Below are 27,920 nucleotides of genomic sequence, written 5' to 3'. Positions count from 1 at the left end.
CGTGCTACAAGATATAGCAACACTAATTTTATTTGCCCAAGATTTAATCGTATGACCGAAGGCGGTAGATCATTCGCAGTCACTACCTGTAACCTTTGGAATAGCTTAAGTCTAGAACTCAGGAATTCTGTGTCATTAGAATCTTTTAAGAACAATTATAGAAACAACCTTCTTAAGGTACAACAGAAACTATATCATTTTATAGTCTAACATATGATTCATCATTTGCTCTCAACTTACATTTCATTTTTACTCGTAATTCGTCTTCTTATTAGATATATTCCTAGTTTTTATTGATAGTTGTGTTAGAATTCAACATACATTGCTTGTTAGAAGATTTTAAGTAGAGGGCCACAAGTTTATTAGTTACTTCAACTATTCCGTACCACCCTCTCTAAATAAAGTGTGTATGTATAACCTCTCACTTACATCATGATTTCTTTCTTCGCAATCTGCTTTTGAGAAGGGCGGAAAGAAATTCCATCGTACAGACAAATCAACACTTGGCGAACACAGAAGGTCAGTGAACGCTCTTAAATCAAATGAAAACAATGGCAACCAGTTATTTGGGTAAGACTAACAATTGTCAAGTAAGTTTTCAGAGGGCGATCAATAGCACAGAATAGTAAAAAAGCGCAAGGATCGGAACGCATTTCAGAGCTGTTTAAATCCGTTTGTTTAATGTCTTTAATTATAGATCATTTCTCTCTGTTAGACGATCGTAAAGCTCTCACAATTCCTTTCTGACTGCGATTCCATTTACGCCGAATGGACACAAAACACAAAGCGACTCTGTAACAAGTGTATTTGTTTCATATATTTCCACTACTGCGTGAGGTTTCAACAAATCAGAAATAACAACTAAGAGTAATGAACCTACCCAGCAGGCGTAAGGAGAGAACGCTGGGACTCTTGCCCATGATGAAAAAAAGTTGATTAAGTGGAATAGCTCTCTCTTTCTCTCACGGGCGAGAAAAACTTTCATCTTAATTTAAATCACCCCACTGCAGCCTCCAATCCAATCTCGATGCTTTGATTTGACTGTACAGCATGAAGAATGTATATGTCTGCAACTAAATTTAAGGTTGTTATTAGGAAATGCGAGCACATGAATCTCATTTTCGTGGGGCTTTTATCTTCAAACATGCTTGCTTTGTGTTGCCTTTCATGGGGCATTAAATTCTCAGGTGATATATGAATTTGTTCTCTCATTTTAGAGTTTTGGATTGGTGATTAGTTTTGACCGAGTGAGGTCGGAAATGCAAGCGGTTTCGCTTCGTTTGGATAGTAATATATGATTTTGAATACAACTTAGAATAAATCAGCCTGAGTAAACTATCAAAGGCTTACCAAACTGATCGAGCATAAGGCAGAGGCAAAGGAAAAGGCAAATTGTAGTTTGGAACAAACACTACAATTTGCGAGTAGTAACTTAGTTTGCGAGTAGTATTTATCCCACACCAATAAATCATTTGCGTTGATTAATTAACTGCAGAAATATGCAGGCAAAAAATTTAACTCTGTTCAGGGATCACTAGTCACACCTCCACTAATGTTAATGACAAACTTGAATTACGCATCAGCAATTATGGAAACAAACAGACCAATAGTGCACTCAATTGAAAAAGATATAGATCTGGAAGCGTCTATTAGCCCGAGTAAATTTTCAAAGGCTAATAGAACTGATGGAGCCCATATGGCGAGGGCAAATTGTGTTGTTTGGAACATTTGTGAGTAGATAAAATCGTTTGCATTGATTAATATGCAGACAAAACAATTCACTCCGTCCATGGATCACCTATCCCACCTCTACCGTTAATGAAAACTTTGACTTACACGTCATCAGTTATGGGAACAAACAGACTAGTAGTATACTGTCAATCGAAAAAAATACAGTTCTGGAAGCGTCTATCGCTCTAGAGCGTTTATATTTGTTAGAGCTCAAATAGAAGAGGCATACAGAGATTTGATCGCAATTAAGTGAGGAAAATTATACACTTAGCTTTGACCTGCGAAAGATAAGCAGGAGTAACTGATGTTTTTTCGCGGACACGCTTGTTCGCTTGCGCGTGGAAATCGTACGTGGCATGATTTTGTTTCCCATCAAACTTAATTCGAGAAAAAAAAAACGGCCAATTCGGGAAATTCTATTGGCCCTACGTTAGAGTGTTACAGCTGGTTGTCACTGGAACATAACAGCCGAAGTCGTTTATAAGATAATCATCATTAGTTCTAAAATGGATATTTCTTTTATTGAGGGAGCTCCACATCGTAACTGTCCCTGCGTATGTTAAGTGTGACTGATATTATATCTCATTTCAAACTGACTGAATTAGCTACAGGATAATTGGCCAAAGTTGTAAAAAAGGTCCGGCACAAAACGCTAGTGAAGTAAGTTGTTCGCAATTAACAATGTCAATATCATGAAAAACCCAATTAGTTTTATCGTAGTATCATTCCATATTTATATGAATTCCTTTTGGATAATTGAGAGAAAATCAGTCGCTTGAGTCTAAATGTTACGGCTTAGAACAAGAAAGCATCAAGTTCAGAGACGGAACCATTGATGATTTAGAGGCCACATTCCACTTAAGGCAATCATGCTAATTCCGTTTTCAAAAATTCTAGATATAAGGAACCTGTGTCGCGAATAATTTGATTGCTTCCTCTTCGAAGCACGAATTCTTCGATTCACCATCAAAACATCCACACGACTAGTAAAGTACGTGAAAAAAGAAAAAAAAAAATACTTGCGGGTGAACAGATATAGTGGAACCTCGTTTTAGCGAACCTCTATATAATGAAGTCCTCGGTATAACGGACGATACTTCAGTTTCAGCCCGGCTAAAGTTACAGTAAAATGTACGCCCCAGAACCTCGACATAACGAACCCTCGATATAATGAACCAATTTCTCCAGTCTCTGGGCACTTTGCGAAATCGAGGTTCCACTGTACGGTTGAGTCTACGAAGTACGTTAGGGAAGGGAGGGAGGTTTTATTTAGTATGGAATAAGGCCAGAGAAAAGTCAGTATCGCGGCTTTACTCATTCCCGACCGACAAATGTCTCGCTGAACAAAAAAAAAAATTTCAAATCAATCCGGCGCCATTCGTGTAGCTTATATTAGATAATTCAGACGGAGGTTTACGTACACGTCAGTTAATTTATCAGACCGTTTTTCCCCCTTGTAATGAAGTGATTTTTATTTGCACATCACAGCAGTATACCTACACGTGTTTAGGTTTAGAGTGAATTTCTCCCCTGCATACAATCTCCAAAGATCGCACATTAGATACAGTATCGTATTATATGTCCAAGAGACCACCTTAAAGCTTGGGACAGCTGCGATGAACGAATTTGTTAATTTGCGCCTCATTCACAAGGACTCTCATGTCTGCGTGTTATGTAAGCCTTCGTTGGTAATCCTACAAATCTTCATTTGCTTTGAGTATAAACAACAAATTCACGTGTTGACAAAATTGCATGTATATTCCGTCATAATTTCGTACAAACGAACAGCCAAAGTCACGACTAAGTTTTCTCTCCTCTATTGGTTATCGTATTCTTTTGCTTCTGGAGTTACGACAGTGCGCTGCTCGCTATTAGCTCCGCTAAAAATTAAATCAAAACTGTTTTATCGTTTTGCTCTCCGTTGTTACAGCTGGTTGTGACTAGAATGCAAGCGTATACGTAAGCAGTCAGAGTAATTTTTTTATGATAATCAGTTAGCCGTGGCATAGTTCTGCAATTAAAAAAGTTCCATATCAACAAATTTATCTGTGTTTGTTTATTGTTACAGATGATTCCTTTCTCTAAACTGGATTATTCACAAATGAGGAGTTTCGCCGTGCCAAAGGAAACATTCGGCGCATGAAGTAAGCTGTTAGCAGGCGACAACGTCAGCATTATGAAAAATCCACCATGTGTTAATGCAATGTTTGTTTTTTATGTGGTGTGCTCCTTTCGCGACTAAAACCAAGTCATTTGTTTGAGTCTGAGTAGTCCGGCAAGGGAAAGAGAGCACATCAAGTCGTTTTGCGATGGAAGTTCATCTTTAGTTGTGAAAAAATATTTGCTAGATGCTTTGAATGAGGTTTTGTTATGTGGACTATAATTTTATCAGGTATGATTTTTCCCCTGGCACTGACTTGGTCTTTATTTGCTCATTCACACTGAGCTACATTTAAACGTGTTTAAGTTAATCGTGTTTATGTTCCAAGTGAATTTCTAACAAGTTCTCTACTGATAGAGCAAAGCTTAGATAAAAGTATCGATTCCAAATAGCTTATTTAAAAAAGATGACGAGCACATGGGTCGTATATCACTGACAAGCTTCCATTCCCTAAAACTAGCAAATCAATTTTTCAACAATGAGATATCTGATGGCGCTTTTTTAAGCGTAATGGACCCATTTTACAACATGTAAATGGAAAAGCAATGTCAAAGAAGGATCTTTAGCGCGTAATGTTTTCGGGAGCCCGATGTTTCTTTTAAAGGTTGTGATATCTAAGAGCAGACGAACGCGTAAACTTTTTAACAATCTTGGAGCGTTTCCCGAGAGATGAGTAGCAGAAAAAGTAAACTGGACTGCGTTGAGTTATTAACGTTTGTTACCGTATTTATTCTAGGAAGTGCCATTGGTGCGAATGAAATTTATAAATCTAGAGCGTAAGCGCTTATTCGAGGCTGGGCGCTTCTCAAATTTTTCACCATTTTAGACAAACACAAATAATAACAAAACGCGAAGACTTACTACAGACAGTAAACTTAGAAATTGAAAGATAATCACGAAATCCTCTTGTGAACGTCAGTATTTCTTTAAGTGGAGTGAGTGCTTGTTCGAGGTTAAGCGCTTAATTCATCACTGATCATGATAAAAAACGGTTTGGAAGGTTTGGCATGTTTCAGAAAGTGCAGTGGTGTCTTTCCTACGTGAGGTTCTACAACGCTTACAAATGAGTGAACAACTTTATTTAAGAGTCAAAGTGTTAGACCCGGACGGATCGCTTGCGCTTAAAAGAATCCAAAACCAACTAGGCTAAAGTGCTTAATTAAATACTCTAAGTGCGACTGTTATCAAGACACCTTGTATTCAATGTTCCGCTTAGCAAATAGGTGTTGCCTCCTAGGGCCTGATTACATGAGCCGGGCTGGCCCTGTTAGCCGGGCTGATTTCTTTTGTTTTGGTGTTCGCCAAAGCGTGAAAACAAAAGAAATCAGCCCGGCTAACCGGGCCAGCTCGGCTCATGCAATCAGGCCCCTAGTTACAGATTTATTTGACTACAAGATTTGTGATTGACATTAATATTATACATTTATTTAAAAGCGTTAGTTTACACGTATTGCGTTTAAAACCAGTTTTTCGGAAGAATCGAAAAGAGAAAAGTTATTTTATCTAGTCAGTTTATAGATCCGCTCACCTGAAAAATCTGCTAACCTGTAAAGTGAAACTGTTGCACCGACCCGCCACAGAAGTTAGTTTACCTTGATGTTTCTTAACTACGAGATAAAGACTTGATTTGCGTTTTTTCTGATTGCGAATTATTAATATATTTCTCATAGATCGAATAATTATTTAAGCTTGGCTTAATATTACGTGATTTGTGATGCTCATCTGAGCTAGCCAGTTGCAAGTAAGGAAACATTCAAGTCAGTTCTGAATTATGTCGTAGACTGGAGTCTTCAGTGAAAAATTCATAGCTTATGTGAAAGTCAGTTGAAGGCATGGGCAAATGTTGATCTGTTAACGGACGTGGGCTGTTATTCAATGCCACGTTGAAAAACCAAGGCAAGAATATGTTTAACTAAAAGTTTGCAATTTTCACTACTAAAAGTACATATTGTAAAGTGATTCTCTCGGATAATTCTGGGCTCAAAAGAAGCGGTATTCTGTTCCAATGAGTATTATTCCTTTTTCGATTCTTTAATTGGAAATCTTCTGTATGTTAAGAGTTACGCGCTGATCCAACTTCGAGACTGGTTTATTACTGAAAAAGGAAATTATCTCGTATCTCGGTCGCTTTACAACGAAGGGAACTCACATAGAAGGTTGAAATACATGGGCCATTTTGAATTCTAAGTCTAGAATGTCTTTAACAAGTTCGAACATCTCTCATGTGCTGTAACTAAACAACTGTAGGGAACGTTTATCAAAGACCACGTGTACCTCTATCTATAATTAGTGATGTTTCCCTTGATGACGAAATGTTGCTATAACTTAGGCTAATTTAGTCAATAAAACTATTTAATTATACAGCTCATTCGATTTGACCCAAATACAAATCATTACGTGTCTCAGTTTACAGATGATGCCGCAGACCAGTTGCTCACCGCCAATCAGTGGTACTTTATAGGTAATTTTATAGATGTAAAGTTTGTTTTTCTATGTCATTTACCCTGCAATCAATTGTCTTCCACAGAATCAAGGATGAAATTTCTGGTGATCGTGGTTTCATTCTTTGGATGCTTTATTCCAGCTGTGAAGTGAGTTACAAATATTCCTTTTGATTAATTTCATCCATTCATCCATTCATTTATTTATTTATTTATTTATTTTTTACTAAGTGAAGGCCGGGGATAGGGTAGGGAAGGCAGAAAACAACCAAATAAATTTATCGAATTGCACACGAAGTTTTTGAATCTAGGTATATGAGGAGTTGAAAGATTCTCAGAAGTAGGCAGTATCAATATTCTTTAATCTGGAATTCACTTGAACTTCAGACGCCTAGCTATCGATTCCATTTCTTTTGAATTCTCAACGATTTCTGTCAAATCTTTTCACAGAGGTTTACCAGAGTGCAAGTTTAGTGGCCAATTCATACTTTCTTGTCGCCCCCCGCCGCCGGACATAGCAACACAGTTTGTTTAGAAGCTCACTTCTTATAAAAACATAAGTAATTTGGTTATATCAACTGAGTTGAAATAGTAAATTGGCCACCGTAACGAGTAAAAAAGCTGACGTTTCGAGCGTTAGCCCTTCGTCAGAGCGAATGGGGGAATTTTGGGTTGTGTGTGGGTTTCTACGCATAAAGCGGGGCTACGCTATTGGCGGGAACATGGCGACGAGAAAAACACGAATAAATTAGTGGAATGAAACTTTCAGCTCTTATAAAACATACTCCACTTTATGTATTCGCCCATGTCGTTTGCTTCAAGTGGTTTAAAAGATCTCTGTCGAACAACATAAAGCGTGAGACGCAAATTAGCCTGTGCTAGGCTATCATTCGGCAGAGACGATCGAAAAAGCGGGCAAGTTAAAAGGAGCCAACAAGCCGACGCCGCGGTCGCTGTTGTAAGGGAAATAACTATTCTGAATTTTCCTTCGCGCAGCCGCAGATTCCGCAAACGTTTGCACTCGCTGAGAACACTGAACAGGATAACTAAATCTTCGCGTCTTGATAATAAGGGAAATTGTGTACTAAAGGTTACGAAATGTAATAAATATTTTATTTTATTCCTTTATCGATACGCTGAGGTTGTTATCACAGATTCGATCGCTGAATTTTTGCAGCAGGAAACGCCCACTTAAGTTTGGAAGTAATTACTGTCTATTAAAGTTTTAGAAAAACACACACTCGGAATGCTCAAACTCAACTTGTTCTCTTCTGCGATCGCACCGGCTCTGTTGAGCAACAACTAAACGCAGTTCCAGAATTAGCTAATGAAACCAATCAAATCAACTTCCATCGAGTGGAATTTTGATGCAAAGTGAGAAAAATATTGGTTTGCGAGTCTTCGGTAAGGTCAGGAGGTCGCGGAGGTCTATGTACGCTAGCACATAACTAGTACACACCTAAGAAGAAAAACGACTTGTATGTTTTTCCGGAGACGTTCTTAAATTTCTCTCGCCTTTTTCCCTTCATGACCAACATCAAGGACGCTTATTTTGCAGATGAGCATTCAACATCTCTCTTTAACACTCGAAATGCAGTCAAATGGAAAACTAACTTTGCATCTCGAATTGCCCAGTCATGTGCAAATAACTTCAACTTGTAGGATGAGGACGTGATTTTAAAATGCATATATCCCACTCAATTATCTACCAAACAGAATGAATATGACAATGCTTTCAAGTGGATATTGTCTATATGTGCCAACAATTAGTATAGAATTTTCGGCTTATCTTTGTTATGAATTTGAATAATTAAAGACATACAAACTCAAACACCTATATAAAGAACGCCACACGAGCCTGAAAACACTATTAAGTAAACGTCTCGAAGCAATCTGCTGATACCGTACATATAGAAGACCTCTCCTATTTGAAACGCAGAAATGAATTTTTTGACTTTTCTGGTCACATTAATTGGGGGCATTGTTACAGCATCGAGGTACGGAAATATCTTACTCTTTGCGGTGTTTTGATGATAGTGTTTAATGTTGTGCGCAGCACCTAATGCAGATTGGGAGTTAAACTAACGAGGTCATTGTAATTTTCAAAGGAATCCCATCCGCTATGTCATGAGGGCTTATCAGATCTGTTGTTATGTTGAATTAGTTTTTTTGGGTGGTTTAATTTGTCCTTTCTGTTTTTGCTTTGCAATAAGTTTATCATTGCCAAAGAGTTATATTATTTAAGGCTGTCATAAGCTATGAAAGTGAAATTTTATGGCTTCAAGCTATTTCGAACTGGTTACTGAATAAACAGATTCTAACAACACTCGAAATGATACGCTCTAGTGTTTTTCTACGAGCTGGTGGGCGAACATCGGGCGTCATTCAGAGTAAACGTTTTTGTGCAAACATTTTCAATGTAGTTTACAGCAACGCAGGAAGTTTGAAGTGATTATGAAAAGTGTTGAATGCAATGCAATTCTGGTCTTTTTTTTCTATGTTCATTGTTAAGTCAAAGGACGCGGGTTACTTATTCTATTGAAATCTTCAAAAGGCGGAATATGATTTGACAACGTCGAAGCGAATCTGAAAGTTAATACTTACAATGGCAGTGGTCGAGGCATCTAAACGTTAAATTTCAGCCTAAAGATGATAGATTCCCATTTTATTGCCCACATTTGAGTGGTGTAGTCGTTTGTTTACACGCGACCTTCTCTCAGGGGGCCGCAAGTTGCAGACCTCTCACAGGGCGGTTGATAAAATACTCGAATGATTAAATGCTAAGCGGGAAAAACCCACAACAGGATTAACTAAAATACTAGAGAAATTCAATAGTTGTTGTTCACGCTCGTGAATTTTCCAGTTCATTGCTTTCGTTTTGAAGGGAAAAGGGCGTCTTTTGAATTGAACTTTTAAGAGCAGTTTTCAAATGACCAGACAGAACCTCGTAGAGGCGACTGCCTTTAATGCAAAACAAAATAATTAATCATATTTATGTCTAAATTTTCCAAAACGATGAAAAGAAACATTTCTTGTTTTCAGTATAACAGAACTTTACTTTAAGAGTCATAAGCCAGAATTTGAAAATGACAGCTTCAACTAACCCATAGATACCATACTATCACCATTTGACTGGGAATCTTGTGTACTGTCTATCCACCAAAGGAATTTTGTTTTCGTTACTTTTCTCAGTTTTCTTTCAAAGAAATAATTTGAATATATCAACAAAGTTGAAATGGTAAATTGGCCACCGTAACGATTACAAAACTATCAGCCTTTATTCTTACAAAGAACATTTATTTGACGTCTTTAATTAAGTTACATTTAGCGTAATGGCTTTTTAACCATACGCGCTGCAACGCTGTAGTTGATATTGTGCATCTGAACAGGTGAAATAGTTTGAGAGCTTTACAAGGTCAAAAAGGCGTAAAATTCAACGCGCTGTCAATATCACTTGCGATATAAAGATAAGATTACATGAGATAAGAGAGAAAATTGGTCATTGAACTGAGGTGTTCGACTCAATAACGAAATGAAATGATCGAGTCGCTGCATAATTTCACGCACGATAAGTGTAAGACCACGCCTTGCCAGGTCATGTTTGTAGAGCACAGGACTACCGTGGGTGAGTAGGAGGAGGGTTTAAGCCCCAGAACCCACCGACACTCAGGGCTGTCTTCTTTATGCATCATCTCTGTACTGATTAGCAGGGGAAGTTAAAGAACCACGCACTTCTCGTAAACAGTAGGAAACGTAGCTACCAGTGTTGTTGTCTGGCTTTGTTATTGTTTAAACAAACTCCCATCAAACCAACTTTAAAGCTGGACTTGGCCAGCAGATCTAAACTTCGCAAATAATAAGTAAAAAACATTGGTCTCGAAAAGCTCCATGGACATCATGTGACAGAAAAAGTCTTAACATTGCAGACCTGTCACAGGGCGCTTGATAAAATTTTGAATCATTAAATGCTAAGCAGAAGAAACCTACAACAGGATTAAGTAAAATACTAGAGACAGTTAATAGTTATTGTTCGCGCTCGTGAATTTTCCAGTTCATTGCTCTCTTTTTAAAGGAAAAGGGGCGTCTTTTAAATGGAACTTTTAAGAGCAGTTTTCAAATGATCAGACAGAACCTCAGAGAGGCGACTGCCTTTAACGTAACGCAAAACAAAATAATTAATCTTATTATCCAACTACACCTCGTAGAGTACAAATAACGCCATAGACGAGTACAAATATCATGCGGTATTTGTACTCTAGAATATCGGTTAAACAGGTTTTCTCGCATCGCACAAGCGAAGAATTGAATTGTAGTTACGAAAAAATAAATGGCGGACAATTTGAATGATATTTCCGACGACGAAGAGTCAGAATGGTTGGCAAATATACATCCAAGTTTATGAGATGAATTGAACGAAGAAAAACAGCTAGACGACCTGGAAATTTCTTCATTTGTTGAAGAAAATAGAAATAGCAACACGACAACGCGACAATTCCGTTCCGCTTCGCATACTTCTGTCACGCACTCCCCGTAAATAAATATCCGTGAAATTCGCCCGCACTGAAATAACAGATTGGCGTGTTGGATAATAATAACTTGTTAGCCGTTTTGTTGTGTAGTATCGCTGAGTATTTTTACTCGTTATTTGTATTTTGACTCGCCCTACGGGCTCGTCAAAATACGGCACAACTCGTAAAATACTCAGCGATACTACACAACAAAATGTCTAATAAGATATATATATATATTTATGTCTAAATTTTCTGGCTTTGCTATTGTTTAAACAAGCTCCCATCAAACCAACTTTAAAGCCGCACTTGGCCAGCAGATCTAAACTTCGCTCCATGGACATCTGTGTGACGGAAAAAGTCTTTATATTGTTATAGTTATAATAACAGTCATAATAAAAGTAATAATAATTATCATTATTATCAAAATCATTATTATCAATATTTAATTTAAGAATTGTAGACCAGCTTGGGGCATGCCTTCACTGCAGTAACGGTTTGACCGGCTTAGCTGTGATTAGGGAGTTTAAGCAAATCACTACGGCTGGCGCTGCCAAGGCTATCGCGGTTGACGAGGCTTGTGGAGAGTACGTCGCCGTAGCCCGCCAAAATTCAACTTAAGCAACGCGAACTACAAACCTAGTACGGCTGAGAAGTTTAAAATAAATAAATTAAGCGTCTTCGCGGTAGGTTTTGCACGTCTAAAAAATCAAAATGACTTCGTTCAAAGGGACGAGGGATTCCAACGTTTGGAAAAAAAAATTGTAAACGATCCTGTGCACAGTGAATAAGTGAATTAAAATATTTAAGCTTACGTGTCGTAAAATTGCCACTGAGTTTGGAGCTTATAAACACCAAAGCAAAGTTTCTACACGGTCCCTCATAACCCTCGTCATTCCTCGGCTTCAGCTATTTGAATTTCAAGTAGTCTTTGAGGTTTGAAAAGGAAAAGTTAGACTTTCTACTTACGCATTTCTCCTTGCGTTCGCTGCGTTCTCCATGTGCACACTGCCTCGATCCTTCGACAAACCCGGTTGCAAAAATAAAGGCAGATTCACTCGGTAAGGGACAGCAAGCTTGATAAATATTCCCGACAAACTATTTTTAAAGATGTTAAGTGTATTTCAATAGTTAAAATTGCTCAGGAGAATGTATAAAGCGAAGAAAGAAGCGAGATAACTTCACGTACCACAGACTACGCCGAAACCTTCCCACTCGCGTAGAAGGATTTCCCGCTACGGCTGGATGGGAACCACTGACATGCGCAATGACTCGTTTCTGGACAATTTTACTTCCGGTAGCCGTAGCAGCGCCAGCCGTAGTGATTTGCTTAAACTCCCTATTGACTAGCCTGCTGACAACGTGAGCCTCCGAATTTGAAACTTTGTTAGACACGGGTGCTCGGACTAAGTTCTTGACTCTTCTGTTGTGTCTCTGCAAATGAAATTATCTTGCGCAAAAGGAAAAGGCCTGAGATATTTATGCATTAGCACACGGTGACCATCGAAATAATACCAGATTTTGTCGATTGATTATTTTATTCTTAAACTGTAGACATGCATCAGCAACGCGTTGTGAAGTCTCCCTTCCTCAGCATGTCAGCTCGCCTGCCTGTATGTTACTGAGGAGAGCTTCTCTTGCCAAGAACCAGGAGACCTACACATACAAATATGACCCAGCTGTTCACGGGTTCGCACTGTTGAATATGACGGCACAGGAACTGGGAGCGGTTGCTCTGAAGGATCCTTTCATGGCATATTACACCACGGCATATGTGCTAATGACACGAGCCAGTAACTCTCTTCGCGAAGTGTATGAAAACTTGACCGCAGAACAAGGCGAAATTAACCACATGTCGGAATACCTGGCTCTATCAGAGTTTTTCCAGACGGGCCTGGAACCAATAATTGGGGTAAACTCAGAAATTTTACTGTTACTCCTTTCCAACCTATCATTGATGATTTAAGAAAGCCCTTGAATTTGACCATGTAAATTACAGTTACCATAACCAGAGTATAAACTAAAGAAATTCCCCTATGTTGTGATTAAGCCTGAACTCTAGCTCACTTATCCTGTATTTCATCGAAATCTAAATGAGGTAATTTTGGTTTTCTCGACTGAGTTGATAATGTAAATTGGCCACCGTAAAGAGTTTCAAAGCTGACGTTTCGAGCGTTAGCCCTTCGTCAGAGCGAATGACGAAGGGCTTACCTTGTTACTTCCGCCGACGCACCACCACAGTTTCTTCAGAAACTTACCCTCTTACAAATTTGGATGAGCCTAGTTTATTGTAAATCTCTCTGTACCCCCATCCCCTTTTCTTTACTTCCCTTCCCTCAAGGAAGGATTTAGGTTGAGTTCAGACTCAACCAGTAAATTTGACAGAAGGTATCCGAAGCATATTGTACATAGCCATGTTATGAAGCATCTTTCACGATATAGGGTGCTCACTGATTGTCAACATGGCTTTAGAGCGAAACGATCAACAGAAACACAGCTCATATGTACCATTCATGACATAGCAAGTGCTATCCAGTCTAACAAAACAATTCCCGCCGCAATCCTTGATTTTTCAAAAGCATTCGACAAAGTTCCCCATCGCAGACTCTTGAAGAAAATTGATTATTACGGAATTCGTGGCCCACTACTTAACTGGTTTGAATCGTTCCTAACACAGCGTACCCAATCAGTGGTAATTGAGGGGGCATCATCTGTCCCTGTAGTTACGACATCTGGTGTTCCCCAAGGAACTGTCTTAGGACCGCTACTGTTCTTAATGTATATAAATGACTTACCTGATACTCTTAAATCTACTGTTAGACTTTTTGCTGATGATGCATTGTTATATGGGACAATTTGTTGTGATGAAGACACAGCCGATCTCCAAGAGGACTTGTTTAGATTAGAAGACTGGCAACAAACGTGGAAGATGGAATTTAATCCTTCAAAGTGTAAGATCATGTGTTTTACAACCAAGAGAGATCCACCAAAGCGAGAATACGTATTCTGTGGACAAATCCTAGAAGAAGTGGAATCTCACCCTTATCTGGGGGTAATGCTCGATAACAAAATGAGGTGGTCACCACACATTGAAACAATCACATCTAGGGCAAATAAGGTCCTGGGACTTATCAAACGAAACCTGTGGAATTGTCCAAAGTCAGTGAAAGAAACCGTGTATATGACACTTGTGAGGCCAAAACTCCAGTATGCCTGTAGCGCATGGGACCCACATTACCAGAAAGATAGAGCCGCTCTTGAAAGGGTACAGCGGAAAGCAGCCCGCTTTGTCACTGGAAATTACGATCGAACAACGAGCGTGACGGAAATGCTGCAAGACCTACATTGGGACACACTTGAAACAATGAGAAGACATGCAAGGCTCTCCACTATGTACAAGATGTGCCACGGCCTCCTAGATGGGGATTGGGGGGATTATTTGATAACAAACAAAGAAAGGAGAACCCGAGGAAGCCATGATTTTAAATTTATTGTACCGAAAGGACATAAAGACATTTTTAGATTTTCTTTTTTTCCCAGGACAATAACTGAATGGAACAAACTCCCAAAAGAAACTGTCTCCAGCCAATCCCTCCGTATTTTTAAAAGCAAACTAACTTAAATTTATTTATCGGTAGTTTTAAATAGTTTTTAATAATTTTCAATAGTTTTTAATAGTGTTGTATATTTAGTATAGCTTCACTTATTATTATCTTAGAGTTGGCGTGATGTCCTAAACGATTTTGCCGACATAACGATATTTAGATTTAGATTTAGAAGGTGAAGATGTATAATATAATAATAATAATATTATTAATAATAATAATAATAATAATAATAATAATTGTAATTACTCCATGGCTCACAGGTTACGGTTTTCGCCCTGTGCTGCTTGATTAGAATGTAGCATTCAGTTGATTTCTCTGCGATTATAATAATATAGTCTTAATTAATGTCAGTTCAAAGGATGAAAACACATACTCTATGTTAAAATATATTGAACTAAACTAAACCGTACTTAAAAATTAACCTATTGCAAACGTGGATTTGAAGCGTTGGGTATTAACTTTGGAGCGAAAGCGCCCTTTCCTACCTAGATTATATGCGGTATTTTTCTCTTCAGGAATGATGTGTTAAGTGCGAGCCCAGTGAGATCGCCTTATCTAAAATTTTTCTGAATGCGCTTACTGTTCCCTTTAACACTGGTTGGCAGACGACACCTCAGTCATCCAAACTCAACTTTACGACGTGTAACTTTACTGATTATGTTTTCAGGAGTATGTGAGGCTTCCGTCCAGACACGAGGCTTTTATCAACGACAAAACAGAATGGATAAGTGACAAATTTTTCACTCAGCAGCGTTTTGCCGGTCCTAACCCCATGTCACTCAAAAGAGTCACCATTCACAGGAAGGGTAAGCTAGTTTGTATCTTGCTCTATACTACGACGAGAATATTTGCACTGGGGGATGAAGAGTGGAGTGGAAAATTGAAGAAGCGGACTTGGGATCTCAAAATTGGATCTTCCCAAGGATGCTGGATCTAGACTTGACTGATGCTAGAAATGCTGCGAATAGACGTTATTATAAAAGCGTTTTTCTTCTATAAGCAAAGGCGCGTATTGTGAAAGTCATGTTAAGCCAGAGTCGAATTTTTCCGCAAAGAAGTGAACTTTTTGTAGTGAACACTTGTTGCTGTCACGGTAGTTCTTTGCTGGTCATACCAATCGCCAATTTTTATAACTTTTCAACAGGATCAGCAGTTGGACTGGATTGGAACGAATTGAAAGAAACGCTGAACCCTGAATTTGACTGGAATGGTGCTGTGAAAAAGGCTACGAAGTCAAGATATTCGCTGAATAAAGTAAGCTTTCAAGATGCATTTGGAAAACCTTTTGTTACGTTTCCAGGATAAAAGGCATTTTCCACGCCCGCGACAAAAGAATAACACCTTTCTTTGTTCGAAGCCCAGCTGCAAAAATAATTTTTTCTGAGCATACCAGATTTTCACTTAGCTTAGCCACAAGTCCTCTGCAGCTAAGTGATAGAACATCAGAACGCATGTTTTAAATTCCTCATGGGGAGACTCAAACTATGTCCTCGTGGCAAATGAATAAGGTCTCTTTCTCAAGGCAAGACCTTCTTATGCTAAACACATTTATGGCATTTCCCTCTGCTTTTGTTCCAAATCTTTGAATAAAGCAGCCTCGAGATTTCACTTCCACAACGATTGCGGAAAGAGAATAACATATGTCCCAAGAAATGCCAAGTTTGGTGAAATACTTCTTAGACTTTCTAACATTTTGTTATGAAACAATCTTACCTTGTTAAGCAGAATTTTTCACTTCCCGATTTTCTTGCTCCACAGTTGCTAAATTTAAAATGAAATATATCTAGATTTTCAGTCAGAAAATTATCGTACAGCTTTATCTGCAAACGATGAAAGCAGTTGATTCAATTGAATGCGACCTTGTATTTCAGGCCATAGCGCTTGGTCGCATCTACGCTCTTCGTTATGAGCTATGTGATGACATGCCTCGTTCACCGGACCTTACAGACCATAATCCAGAAAGGAAGATGTGGAACTTTCTATCTCCTATCGCCTTGTTCGTATCGAAGAAGGTTGGTTGGAGAAAAAATGAACTTGTTCCTGTGGCCATACAAATGGACTATACACCAGGTAAGTTGAAATTACATACACTTAGACCTTATTCTTGTGTAGTAGTTTTTACCAATATTTTTTGACAACGAATATTTGATTGATTATCTAAACCTATTAATTGATTTACTTTCTTTTTACGCCCTGTCGATTTTCGTAAAATAAAACCAAACACGGCAGCAGTTTCATCGTTTAATGTTCAGGAAGGCAAAATTCTTTCTAAATAAAGCCTAACCATTTTAAACTGAGACAATCGTCCAAATTAGTACATTCGGAGAACAGAAAATAAGATTCGAATATTAATCATTCATACACTCTGTAAAACGTTCCCTCCTCCAGACTCAGAAGTTTACACTCCAGAGAGTGGGGACAACTGGATGATTGCAAAACTGAATGTTCAGATTACTGATCTGGGATATTCACAAATCGTTGAGCACCTTGCCAAGGTATGACATTACTTTATGCTTAGAAGTAAGTTTCTTTTATCTTTTGATAGATTTATTAAGTAATCATCATAATCTCCGCCAGTAATTCATTACGTTTTATGCACCCAATTGCATTGCTCTTCTGACGGGAATGGAAATGAGCGGGAACTAAATACAGAGATTAAAGAAACCTGGCATTGTAAATCGAAAGAACGAGAAGCAAGGATATCATCGAAAGGGCAGAATATTTACTGTAGAGGCTCTTATACTTTTATGAGCGGGAAGAAATCTTCAACGGAAAATATTAACTATTTCTTTCTACATTACTGATTTTCAGGTGCACTTTTTCATAGAGCCATTCTGTATCTCCTTAAAAAGGACCCTACCACCCACTCATCCGCTGAACCAAATGCTTAAGTATCACTGTCGTGAAGTGATTGTCCCCAATACGTTCGGAGCCCCATCGTTGGTTGACGAGTTTAAATTTATGGATCTTCTCTTTGCTTACGGAAACGACGGAGCTAACAGACTTCTCCGTGATGCCCATGAATTTTCGACTTGGGAAGTCACAGATTTCAGAAGTAACATTAAGGTAAAGGCCTCGCTACTCACTGTTATCCCAATTGCGAAAAAAAATCAGATAATTCTTCTTTTTCTCTCTGTTCGTCGGTCTGTATTTCTGGCTGTTTATCTGTCTGTCTGTTCATCTCTTTATCTATGTACCTACTTGTCTGAATGTTTGTCTATTTGTCCATCTGGCTATGATCTGTCTGTCTGTTCATCTCTTTATCTATGTACCTACTTGTCTGAATGTTTGTCTATTTGTCCATCTGGCTATGATCTGTCTGTCCGACGACCATCTTGTCGGTCTGTCTGAACGCGTCTTTTTAAGTACAGTATATCGATGCTTGCTTTTGAGTCTTTCTTGCCTGGAATGGCTTATGGATTTTGTCTTTTCTCGTCATTTACAAGAAACGAGGACTTGCAAACCGATACCTCCTACCTTACTTTCCTTATCGTGACGATGGTTTGAAAATCCTAGTTGTCATCGAACGGATGGTGAAACGCTACGTAGACTTGTAAGTGAAATCATTAAATTTTCTCTAAGACATTTAAAGGTGACTAAAGATTTAACTAGAACCTGTGTTTTTTCAGCTGTATTTGATAATTGAGCTCAAAACTTAACATCCTTTTAAGGTGGCTGGTACCAGTTTTCATCTTTTTGATGGTTTGTAACTTTGAAAGAACACAACAAAAAGACTGACCATGGCCAGTTGAACACTTCTACAGGGTTGAATTATATAATCATTGGCTATCCAAAAATAAGTGTCATTTGGTCACTAGCAGTTTTCATGGCAACGCTTTCAAAGGATTATTTTTAGTGATTGCTTTCAGCACTTGAAAAGGAATTTGCTCAAAGATTTTAAAAAAATTCTACGGAGTGGAATTTCAGAAAATCTAGAAAAAGGCAATTTTCACGCATCGCAAATGTCCTTCAGTAGAATTTTCTATTTTTTTTCTTATGATTCCTTTCAACGCTATTATCATATTGGAACTATAAAAAGAAAGGGTCACCGGACTTGTTTTCATGCAATAGCTTTCGTGAGTTTAGCAATTCCCACGCGCGTTGTCGCGCATTTAAAAATCTGGATTCTGTAGGATCGACATTTGCTCATGATCTGTTATAGCTACCGCTAACTATCGCGTGTGTTCGCGCGAACACCTTACAGACGTTTACTGCTTAGAAAATAGCATTCAACAGCCGTCAAAGACAGCCTCCCGGGCTCATCTTAAAGGACCTATTCACAACTTCTGGCTGTTATATTATTTTCCTTGAAGTTTCAGTCTTCTTCTACTTCAGGCAGATTCTACCTCACTTGAGTTCTCCTTTTTTTGCCGTCGCAAGATATCGTATCGGTTGGATATTTCGTTTAGATGTGAAGTAACCTTTATGTCTCAAGTCCGAGAATCGTCTTCTTTATCTTCATTTCTGTCTCCTGCATACGCAGTGACCGTTCACCACATCAAATACACGCTGTTAGGTGAACTTCTTACAAAAGTAGAAAAAGCCTCGCGCCGCCATCTTTGTTTTGAATTTTCGTATTTTAATCTCGCGCTTCTTTCGCACTTTTCTCTCGCGCGTGACGCAAGAGTGACCTGTTCCCGGCGCGAGAAAACTAGTAGTAGCCACCTTTATTCAAGTTTACTCGTATGACTGATGCTTTCGCTTTTTGCTAATCTTAGTAGTTTGCCGTGCTGCTTGTTACTTATAGCTGTAGGACATGGCCTAACTAACAAATCAGTTCTCTGTAACTGCGTCGTTGGAACCATCGGGGAACTAGAAGCTCAACTCTTTTTCTTGTCGTGAATGATTGTGGTGATACTATGTCATTTCTTTAGGTATTACAGAGATGAAGAAGACGTAGTCAGAGATGAAGAACTTCAAGCTTACGTCAATGAAGTATCAGCAGAAGGAACGGGACCCAATGGTGGAATTGGACGGGTAAATACCATTATTAAAAACTAGTTCATTGGATAATGCAATTCAAGACTTTTTATTGGCTTAGCCGTTATGGTTTATGAGCCAATATACCATAATCTAATATCTGTACATTGTAACATCCGCTTTCTTCTTATAAAATAAAGTCGAGAAGATTTGTCTAATATCTTAGGAGCATTTTTTTTTAATAAAACAATTATTCCACTCGCGTTTGTTGGATATGAGATGATTATAGCTAACTCGGCGCTTCACGCCTTGTTGGCTATCCATCATCTCATATCCAAAGCGCGCTTGTGGAATAATTGTTAAATATAGACATTGACGCACTTTTCAGAAGAAGTGATATTTAAACATCTTGCCTATTAAGCTACTGTAACTGCACTTAGGCTGCCCTGAATTCTGCTACTTAGCGTTTCCGTTCCACACCTGACTTTACTGTGCATTACTGAATATGTCTGCTGTATTTTGGAAACATTATTCATAATCAGTATTTGTTTCATTCCTCAGATTCAAGGTTTACCATCCACTATTAGATCAAAACAAGAGCTCTGCGAGATTGTGAGTCGCATTATCTCACACTTGACGATTGCACATGCGGCTGTCAACTACCAGCTGTCAGATTACGCTGCGTTCGTTCCCAATCTGCCAACAAAACTCTATAACGATAGCAGAGTCGCCGATGGAGAATTCTCGGTCTACCGCTTGCCAAACAGAGCTACCTCAGCAGTAAGTTTTTGCCCAAGCTTTATTTAGAGTTGAGAGGAAAGGGTATTTGAGACATTAATGGTAAGGAAATTCAGCGCTGGTTAAATAATAATGTCAGTTCAGAAAATTTGATTTGTTTCTGGATCCTTGCATTGATGCTGTATCCCCAGATGTCAGTCAGAATCGTAACGGGGATTGAATTGACAAAATGGGGTCTACCACAGCGGACTGAATGTTGCGGGGACTTGTGGTGCAACTCATAGCGGCTCAGGAAGCGATATGGTAATGAGGATGACGACAATGCAATAATAGATCTGCTTATTACTTGCTCTACGGTTTTGAAATAAAGAATAGACTGAGTCGATTGAATTCGGTCGGGAACGACAATTTGGTCGTATTAAAGAGGGTCGTTATTCAGTAATCGAAGTCCTTGTCTTAATTTCAAGTGCGAATAAGAACATGTCTTAGCCTAAATTTTTAAAATGAAAATCCAGTAAATTCCAATGATCAGGATCTTCAACAAAGCCACTTTTCCCCTTCTCTGCAATTTTTCGGACTCGATTAGTTTGTTAAGTGTTGATATGAGACAATTTTGGGAACAATCATGCTTCACTAAATTATTTTATAACATAACCAAAGTAAAGCGCGCGCTCTACAGAAGATTTAGCGTCCCCCATTTGCCCATGGGTGTACGCTGCTGACGTGAGCAAATGCAAAGACTATTTTTCCGCGCGCGCTTGTTTTTTCTGGTCACGTAAGATTTATTAACTAAGAGGGAACTCGTTAGCTACAATGTAACAATGTTATGTTATAAAACAAATGGTAAACACCACAGCGTACACTATTGAGTTATGGATGCAATTGGGAGGTTTGTTAAGCACTCAAGAAGCTAGAGTCGCTCTCGGCTATCGCCTCGCGCGACTCTTACGCTTCTTTCGTGCTTAGCAACCTCCCGCGTGCATCCATAACTCAATAGTGTACGTTGTGGTGTTTACCATTTGTTAATTTCGCTCACGATTTTTTTTATCATGACAACAGTTCTTTAAGCAGACTTACAAGTAATTATATGATGCTGAATGACCTGTTTTTTGCGTTTTAATTCATAGATTGAGGCCAGCTTTGTTAATTCATTGGGAACATTCCGCTTCGATTCCTTATTTGACTACGGCAATGAACTTGAAGACCCCAAAGCGACCAAGGTCGTTAATGACTTCTATTGTTTCTTGATGAGAGTTCTCCAACCAAAAATGCAGCTTATCAATCGGAAGCGAGAGAAATATGGCTATCTAACCTATCCGTATTTCATCCCAAGGTGGCTACCGAATGGTATTCAAAGCTAAGACTCTTGCTAACTCTCTGTATGCATGCATGTTTAGAAGCGATCCACATGTAGCTTTTAGGGTCCATTCTCGTCTCTAGAGCCCGCAACCGTTTAGGTACGTAAACGCATTGATCAATCTTTGCTAGGGCCGTACATGGATACTATGAGCTAAAAGATCGCAGGCTCTAAGGACGAGAATGCGTAGAGTTGCGTTACTGAAGTGTGTTTTAGTCAATCGTGAAAAATGAAAATGAAATGTGTGGTCATTGGGTGGTGTGGAATGTTGGTGGGAGCAACTCATCCACTCGGATGGGAATCATGAATGATCGATGTACTTTTATGTCAAACTGATAGTTTCATTTAGAGCTTTCTCGTGTAACCTTTACGAAATAAATTCCATCATTTCGTGTGCAACTTTTTTTAAGTTTTCAATTAAATTTAATAATCTTAAATGTTACGTAAATTTAAAGTATCGTTCAGTTACCCATCAGCAATCAGAAAATTTTAAACCAATTTAAACTTTGAATCCCCTCTCCCTTGTTATCGATGTTGTCAGTTTTTATTACGAATTTCATCAGTTATCCGGCACAAACAGCTACGTTACTGTCCAGAATTTTAAATGCATCATGTAAGCACTTAATAAAATCTCCGTGTAACTCTAATAGAGCTATTTAGGAATACTTTTTCCCATTCTCTAACATGTCCGGATGGGATGTTAAACCTTATAGTGTACAGCACCTTGGTACAGTCCATTTTGGCAGTTTCTATTTTGTTTGATCTGCTAAGTCGTTTGGCATAATTGACGGAAATTTGAGGAGGCTGAATTTAGCCTGTTTAGCAATGCCTCACTCTCGAAATCAATCCTTGAAACAAATCGTTCTGGCTATTTATAGCTTTTGCGTTTTGTTTTTTGTTTTTTTTTTCATCTGCCGAGTCATTAAATGTTGAAAGCGGAAGACGAAAGTTCAGAATTTCAAAAGCGAAAGTCACTAAACAAGTTCTGAAAGGTTTTATTTTGCAATTATGCCTTACGTCAGTTAAACTGTTTCAGTCACACATCGAAAGAACAGACTTGAAGAACTCAGATGTATGTTCAAGTGGATTCATGAAGAATGTAGCCACTGCTAGCGGCCCCTGGGACAGAATGGAAGCGCATTTCATTGTACGACCGGATCTAACTTTGGTCGTGAACGCTTTGTTATCGAGTGGTTTGGCCGTGAGCCACCGAGATAAGAATTGCCATTATACAAAAGGAAGGTTCAATTTCGCAAAGAATTCGCTTACTTTCTATTTCAGTAGGTTTATCGCGTCTTTTTTAAGGTAAACATTATCGAGAACCCGACCAACTCAGCAACTCTCACGAGTCGCATTACAGACAGCGACAAGGGATTTTTAAATTCATGGAATTTTTAACGAATGCAATTTTCAATCGCTGGTTCGTCGAACACAGTATCGCAATCTTTCAATTAGAACGGAAGAAATAGGACAATCTTTGGATTTTATCACACTGCAAATCGAAAAGTGGACTGATCAAAAACGTATTCACAGTTCTTTTAGTCCAATCTATGTAGTCATTGTTGTCGACCATGGAGGTTTCGCAATTTTGATTTATCTGATTCCACGTAGAAATGCGAGACACAAAATCCAATTTCGGGCCAATAACTACTTGAGTTGAGCCAGAAAAGAAGTTAATTTTAAAAGTTATTTATAATGGTACTTCTACATGTACGTACCCATTATATCGATCATTAGACAGCGCTAGAATGAGCCCAAAACAGATCTATGCCCAAGAATGTACACAAAATTAATTATTTAACTGTGTTGTTATTTCTTTTGGAGGAAATAAGAACTGAAAGTATCTCGACATAATCTGAACAATTACTCGAGTATGCGAGCACCAAAACTCCATTTGCTTTTGGAGAGGATGGTTCGATCTCATGACGAGGATAAACGGAATGATGTTTCTTTTTTTCGCTCTATTCGGTGTTTTCTCTTCCATACGCTTTCTTATAGAAATAGTTAAGTTTCTATATGAAAGGTCTCTTTAAATTAATGCATTTTTTTCAGAAGAGGCTGCGCCTCTTGGTTTTCAAAGTTTTCTCGTGTTCTTCTGGCAACATTCGGCGTGGTTTACCAAACCGATAGAAAGTGTGTAATTTGGTTTCATCAAATGAGTAGATAATGTAAACTGGCCACCGTAAAGGCTTTAAGGCAGAGCGAAACGTCAGTTTTTAACCCTTTTCTAGCAAGCCACGCATACATGGGAGTCATAACACCCACTACTGTTGTTGTTTGTTTCTTGTTGAAATTAAGAGACAACATTATGTAAGTGTGTACATTGCAAGGCTGTTTGATGTGACACCTATTGCAGCCTAGAACAGCCACAATGATTCTCGATTTCCATTGCAGTGAACCGGTTCATATAACAACAAATCCCAAAAATCCAGCATTCTGCTCCATGAGCAACACTAAAAGTGTCGATCTTTTAAGATAAAAACTTGCTCAAGAAATCAAAAGTTTGCATTCAAAACACACCTCAGGGCCATATCTTGCTGTTTGGCTGGAAAATGCCTTCTCACTTTATCCGCTAGCCCTTGTTCTTCCTTTTGACGAAAGCTAGTGTCCCAAACACAACCTTTGCCTCATTCATGACCGAAAAGAGTTCTGGGAAATTCCACCACAACTCGAGAAGGCAACATTTCTATTCTAACAAATTTCTATTCTATTTTATTCTATTGTATTTTATTTTAGGCAACATTTCTATTCTAACAAATTCCTATTCTATTCTATTCTATTCGAATTTCTATTCTAACAAATTATTAGAATCGTGTCGGACCACCCAGTCCTACCAGCAAAATATCACATCGATCGAGACTTTTGCCACTCAAAACTGGCCCAAAAAGCCTTGGTAGGTTCTGGTTGCCATCCACAGATGGGCCAGAGACACGGCTTCACTTGTGAACTCGCCAAGCTTGCATGAAAGCATTTTGGTGGTCCAGTCCACATGTAACCATCTCTCACCTCTGTTTTCTTTCAGAGGCTTGCCTCTACCCACATTCCAGCTTAATGATGCTGTCCTGAGGGCTTCTGTAGAGGGAAAATGGCTCGAAAAACTCTTATAAACGCGAGAAAACGAATCGATTTGAACGCATCCAAATACGAGCGGGTGATCTAGGTCACGTGACCCCAAAGTCTGAACCCACGGTGTCTCAAAACCGCAAATATTGTAAGGGATAATTCATATAACGACAAACAAAGTGAGCTTAAGTTTTGTATGGCCAAATTACAGGGTCTTTTGCCAGCTGGAAAAGGGTTAAAGCCCTCACGGTGAGCAGTTTTCATTATCTACTCAGTTGATGACATCAAATTACCTTGTCACCTCCACCAACGCAACACCACAGTTTCTTTAGAAACTTACCCCCTTTATTGGGTAGAAAGTGTGCTTTTTTTATTGCATTTTTATGTGACATGAAAATGACTAAAGTTTGCCAGAGAATGATAAATTTAATCTTATTTTGTGATCAAGTGACTGATTCTACTCAAACTGTCAAAAAAGTGCGATGAACTAATCAAAATGACCGAAACCGAATGAACTGTCTGCCAGAAAGGCGAAGACCGTGACAGCAATTATTTTATTAGTAAGGTGAATGAAAGCAACAGTGGCCAGAATTGGTCTACCACTGGGATTGCGATCTGATAATCTTGACGAAAAGTTTTTTAAGTTTGCAAACCCAGGAAGTAGTTTAAATTTTCCGGAGGATTTTCAGCTTAACAAGGGTCAGTTGAAGAATTTTAACCACTTATTAATTTTGATTGCGAGAACTTAACTTTAAATTTTTTTATCAGCATTACTAGACCGCACCGCGACTAGAGCGGCAAAATCTGAAGAAAACAACATCGAGCCTTGAGCACTGATCAAAACAACGTCCAGCTATTTTTTTTTTACTCGTGGTACATCAACCATATTTGTTTCCATTGCCTCAGCTTGAATCAAAACTTTCATGGAATCCTCGTTAAAATTTACAGAAAGAGTTAAAAGCGCTTAAACTTGGCAGAAACTATCAAGTGAAAACCGAAATCGTAGACAACAACGAGGATTGTCATAAATCTTGAGTGCACATTCACTTTGCAAGTTGTTTTTGTTCTTATCACTTAAACAATATATTCAGTAATAACTAAATGAAAATTGAATTACTTTGACGCTACCATTTTCTTGGAGCAAAAACATAGCATTTATTAGCATTATTAATAAACTTGGTAGAAACTATCAAACAAGTAATGTTGTATGGGTCAACTATCTGGTCAAACTGCTCAGCTGATAACTTAACGAGAATCCTCAAGCTGCAAAAACGTGCTGCCCGAGTAATTTTGGGAGCTGACAAATAAATTAATTTTAAAAAATGAATTTCAATAAATTAGGGAGGCTCCCATTTTATGATGAAGCTAAAATCAATAAGTGCTCACTAGTCCTTAAGCGCCTTCAAGGAAACGGCCCCAGCTACATGTATGACCTTCTTAAATGCAATGCAAATTTACACACACGCAGTTGGCGGTACAGTGCCTTAAACGTCGTCTGCCCCAGATATAATCGTGTATCTGAGGGAGGGAGAACTTTTAGCGTGTCCGCAACCAGGCTCTGGAACTCTCTGCCTATTAACCTTGAGAAAGTAACATGTGTAACCTCATCTAGAAAGGCTATTTAATTACATTTTTTAACCAGATACAATGACGTTGATCATTTTAGCGTAACTGAAACTTAATTTTATTCATAGTTTTATGCTAATCCAACATTTCATAACCTTCCTCTCGCTCGACCTATCCCAGCTGTATTCTTATTGTAATTATAGTTTGTAGATATTCATTATAAGAATATCTTTATAAGTGTAATATAGTTTTTACTATTGTTAGTCCTATTATAATTCCTTTTCTTTACGACATGTCTTTTGTTACTTAACTTTGTTTTACAAATTTAGTTTGAGGGCCACTAGTTACTCAGTTGAAGCACTGTCACGTGTCACCCTCGTTAAATAAAGTTGATTGATTGATTGATTGATAGCAACTTTTCCTTCTCGGCGAGCAGTTTGCGGAATTCTGATCGAAGGCTTTAAACAGAGCAACCAGTTAGTTAAGGTGATTTTTAAAAATAAAATTTGATGATATCAAATAAAACCTTTGTCGTTGTTTTCAGCGCTCAAAGTGTCCTCTTTGTTTCCTCCAAACCAAGTACTTTTACCCAATAAACTCTGGAAATTCGTCCCGTGTGGTCCCAAATCACAGTTTTCTATGGTATACTTAGTAAGAAAACCCCTTCGGACGGCTGGTATGTCGGCTGATAATGTCCGCGGCTGAGAGATTGTCCGAAAAATGAATAAAAAGTTTCTAAATTAAAGGAACTGAGCTTAGCAAGAATAATGGTCACTGATGCCAGTGTTGCCAGTCTCTGTCTATGTCAAGCATTACAGGCACCAATATGCAAGGTCACCACGTTAACTCTGCCAGACTGCCAATCAGATCACCGATACCGGTTTTCTCGGTCTAGGTCAAGCATTACAGGCAGAGACATATAATGTCACATCACTACGTCTGAATGATGATCAGATCACCGTTGCTGGTGTTGTCAATCTATGTCAAGCATTACAGACAGAAACATGTAAACTCACCTCACTACATCTGATTGGCAATCATATATCACCGATGCCGGCGTTGTCAGTCTATGTCAGGCATTACAGACACCAACATGTAAATTCACCACCCTACTTCTGGTTTCTCATCACATCACCGATGCCGGTGCTGCCAGTCTATGTCAGGCATTACAGACACCAACATGTAAACTCACCACCCAACTTCTGGTTTCCCATCAGATCACCGATGCCAGTGCTGCCAGTCTATGTCAGGCATTACAGACAGAAGCATGTAAACTCACCACCCTACTTCTGGTTTCTAATCAGATCACCGATGCCAGTGCTGCCAGTCTATGTCAAGCATTACAGACAGAAACATGTAAACTCACCACCCTACTTCTGGTTTCTCATCAGATCACCGATGCCAGTGCCGCCAGTCTATGTCAGGCATTACAGACAGAAGCATGTAAACTCACCACCCTACTTCTGGTTTCTCATCAGATCACCGATGCCAGTGCTGCCAGTCTATGTCAGGCATTACAGACAGAAGCATGTTAAGTCACCACACTTCGCCTGATTTCTGATCAGATCACCGATGCCGGAGCTGTCAGACTGTGTCCATGGCAAGCATTACAGACAGAAACATGTAAAGTCACCAAATTTGGGCTGGAGAGTTTAAAATCACTGATACATCTCGGGAGCGAATCAGAGATGTGTCGGAACACTTTAATATTCATCAAATCAACTAGAAATTCATGAAAATACAGAAATGGTTCAAACAACGCCTGAAATAAGTACTCTTAAGACCTATCGTACTTTATCGTATGGGACATCTTGAAACGTTCGAAGA

The 27,920-nt window shown here is 38.7% G+C and overlaps 1 protein-coding gene and 1 long non-coding RNA gene across 7 annotated transcripts; one reads left to right on the top strand and one right to left on the bottom strand.

Moving 5' to 3' along the window:
- Window positions 1-12: 12 nt before the first annotated feature.
- On the bottom strand, window positions 13-1,657 carry LOC148721542 (uncharacterized). Of its 2 annotated transcripts, XR_015992465.1 has the most exons (3): window positions 1,351-1,552; window positions 881-1,073; window positions 13-532 (listed from the first exon to the last, which is right to left on the bottom strand). It is a non-coding gene; the product is annotated as an uncharacterized LOC148721542 (long non-coding RNA). The 2 variants fall into 2 exon arrangements; XR_015992464.1 differs by having other exon boundaries at window positions 13-1,073; window positions 1,351-1,657.
- Window positions 537-21,863, top strand: LOC148721541 (polyunsaturated fatty acid 5-lipoxygenase-like). Of its 5 annotated transcripts, none has more exons than XM_088736013.1 (13): window positions 537-570; window positions 6,420-6,483; window positions 6,784-6,858; window positions 12,396-12,753; window positions 15,117-15,255; window positions 15,594-15,703; window positions 16,321-16,519; window positions 16,838-16,944; window positions 17,261-17,515; window positions 17,896-18,002; window positions 19,324-19,426; window positions 19,931-20,149; window positions 21,235-21,863. In XM_088736013.1, the coding sequence occupies exons 1-13, from the start codon at window positions 543-545 to the stop codon at window positions 21,466-21,468; spliced, it is 1,998 nt and encodes a 665-aa protein (XP_088592139.1). In that variant the 5' UTR covers window positions 537-542; the 3' UTR covers window positions 21,469-21,863. The 5 variants fall into 5 exon arrangements, with proteins under 5 accessions (XP_088592139.1, XP_088592140.1, XP_088592138.1 ...); XM_088736014.1 differs by lacking the exon at window positions 537-570 and adding an exon at window positions 4,087-4,123; XM_088736012.1 differs by lacking the exon at window positions 537-570 and adding an exon at window positions 6,294-6,342.
- Window positions 21,864-27,920: the final 6,057 nt, after the last annotated feature.

This window comes from Stylophora pistillata, chromosome 10 (assembly GCF_964205215.1).
Source record: "Stylophora pistillata chromosome 10, jaStyPist1.2, whole genome shotgun sequence".
NCBI classification, from domain to species: Eukaryota; Metazoa; Cnidaria; class Anthozoa; order Scleractinia; family Pocilloporidae; genus Stylophora; species Stylophora pistillata.
This window is presented reverse-complemented; position numbering and strand designations above follow the sequence as displayed.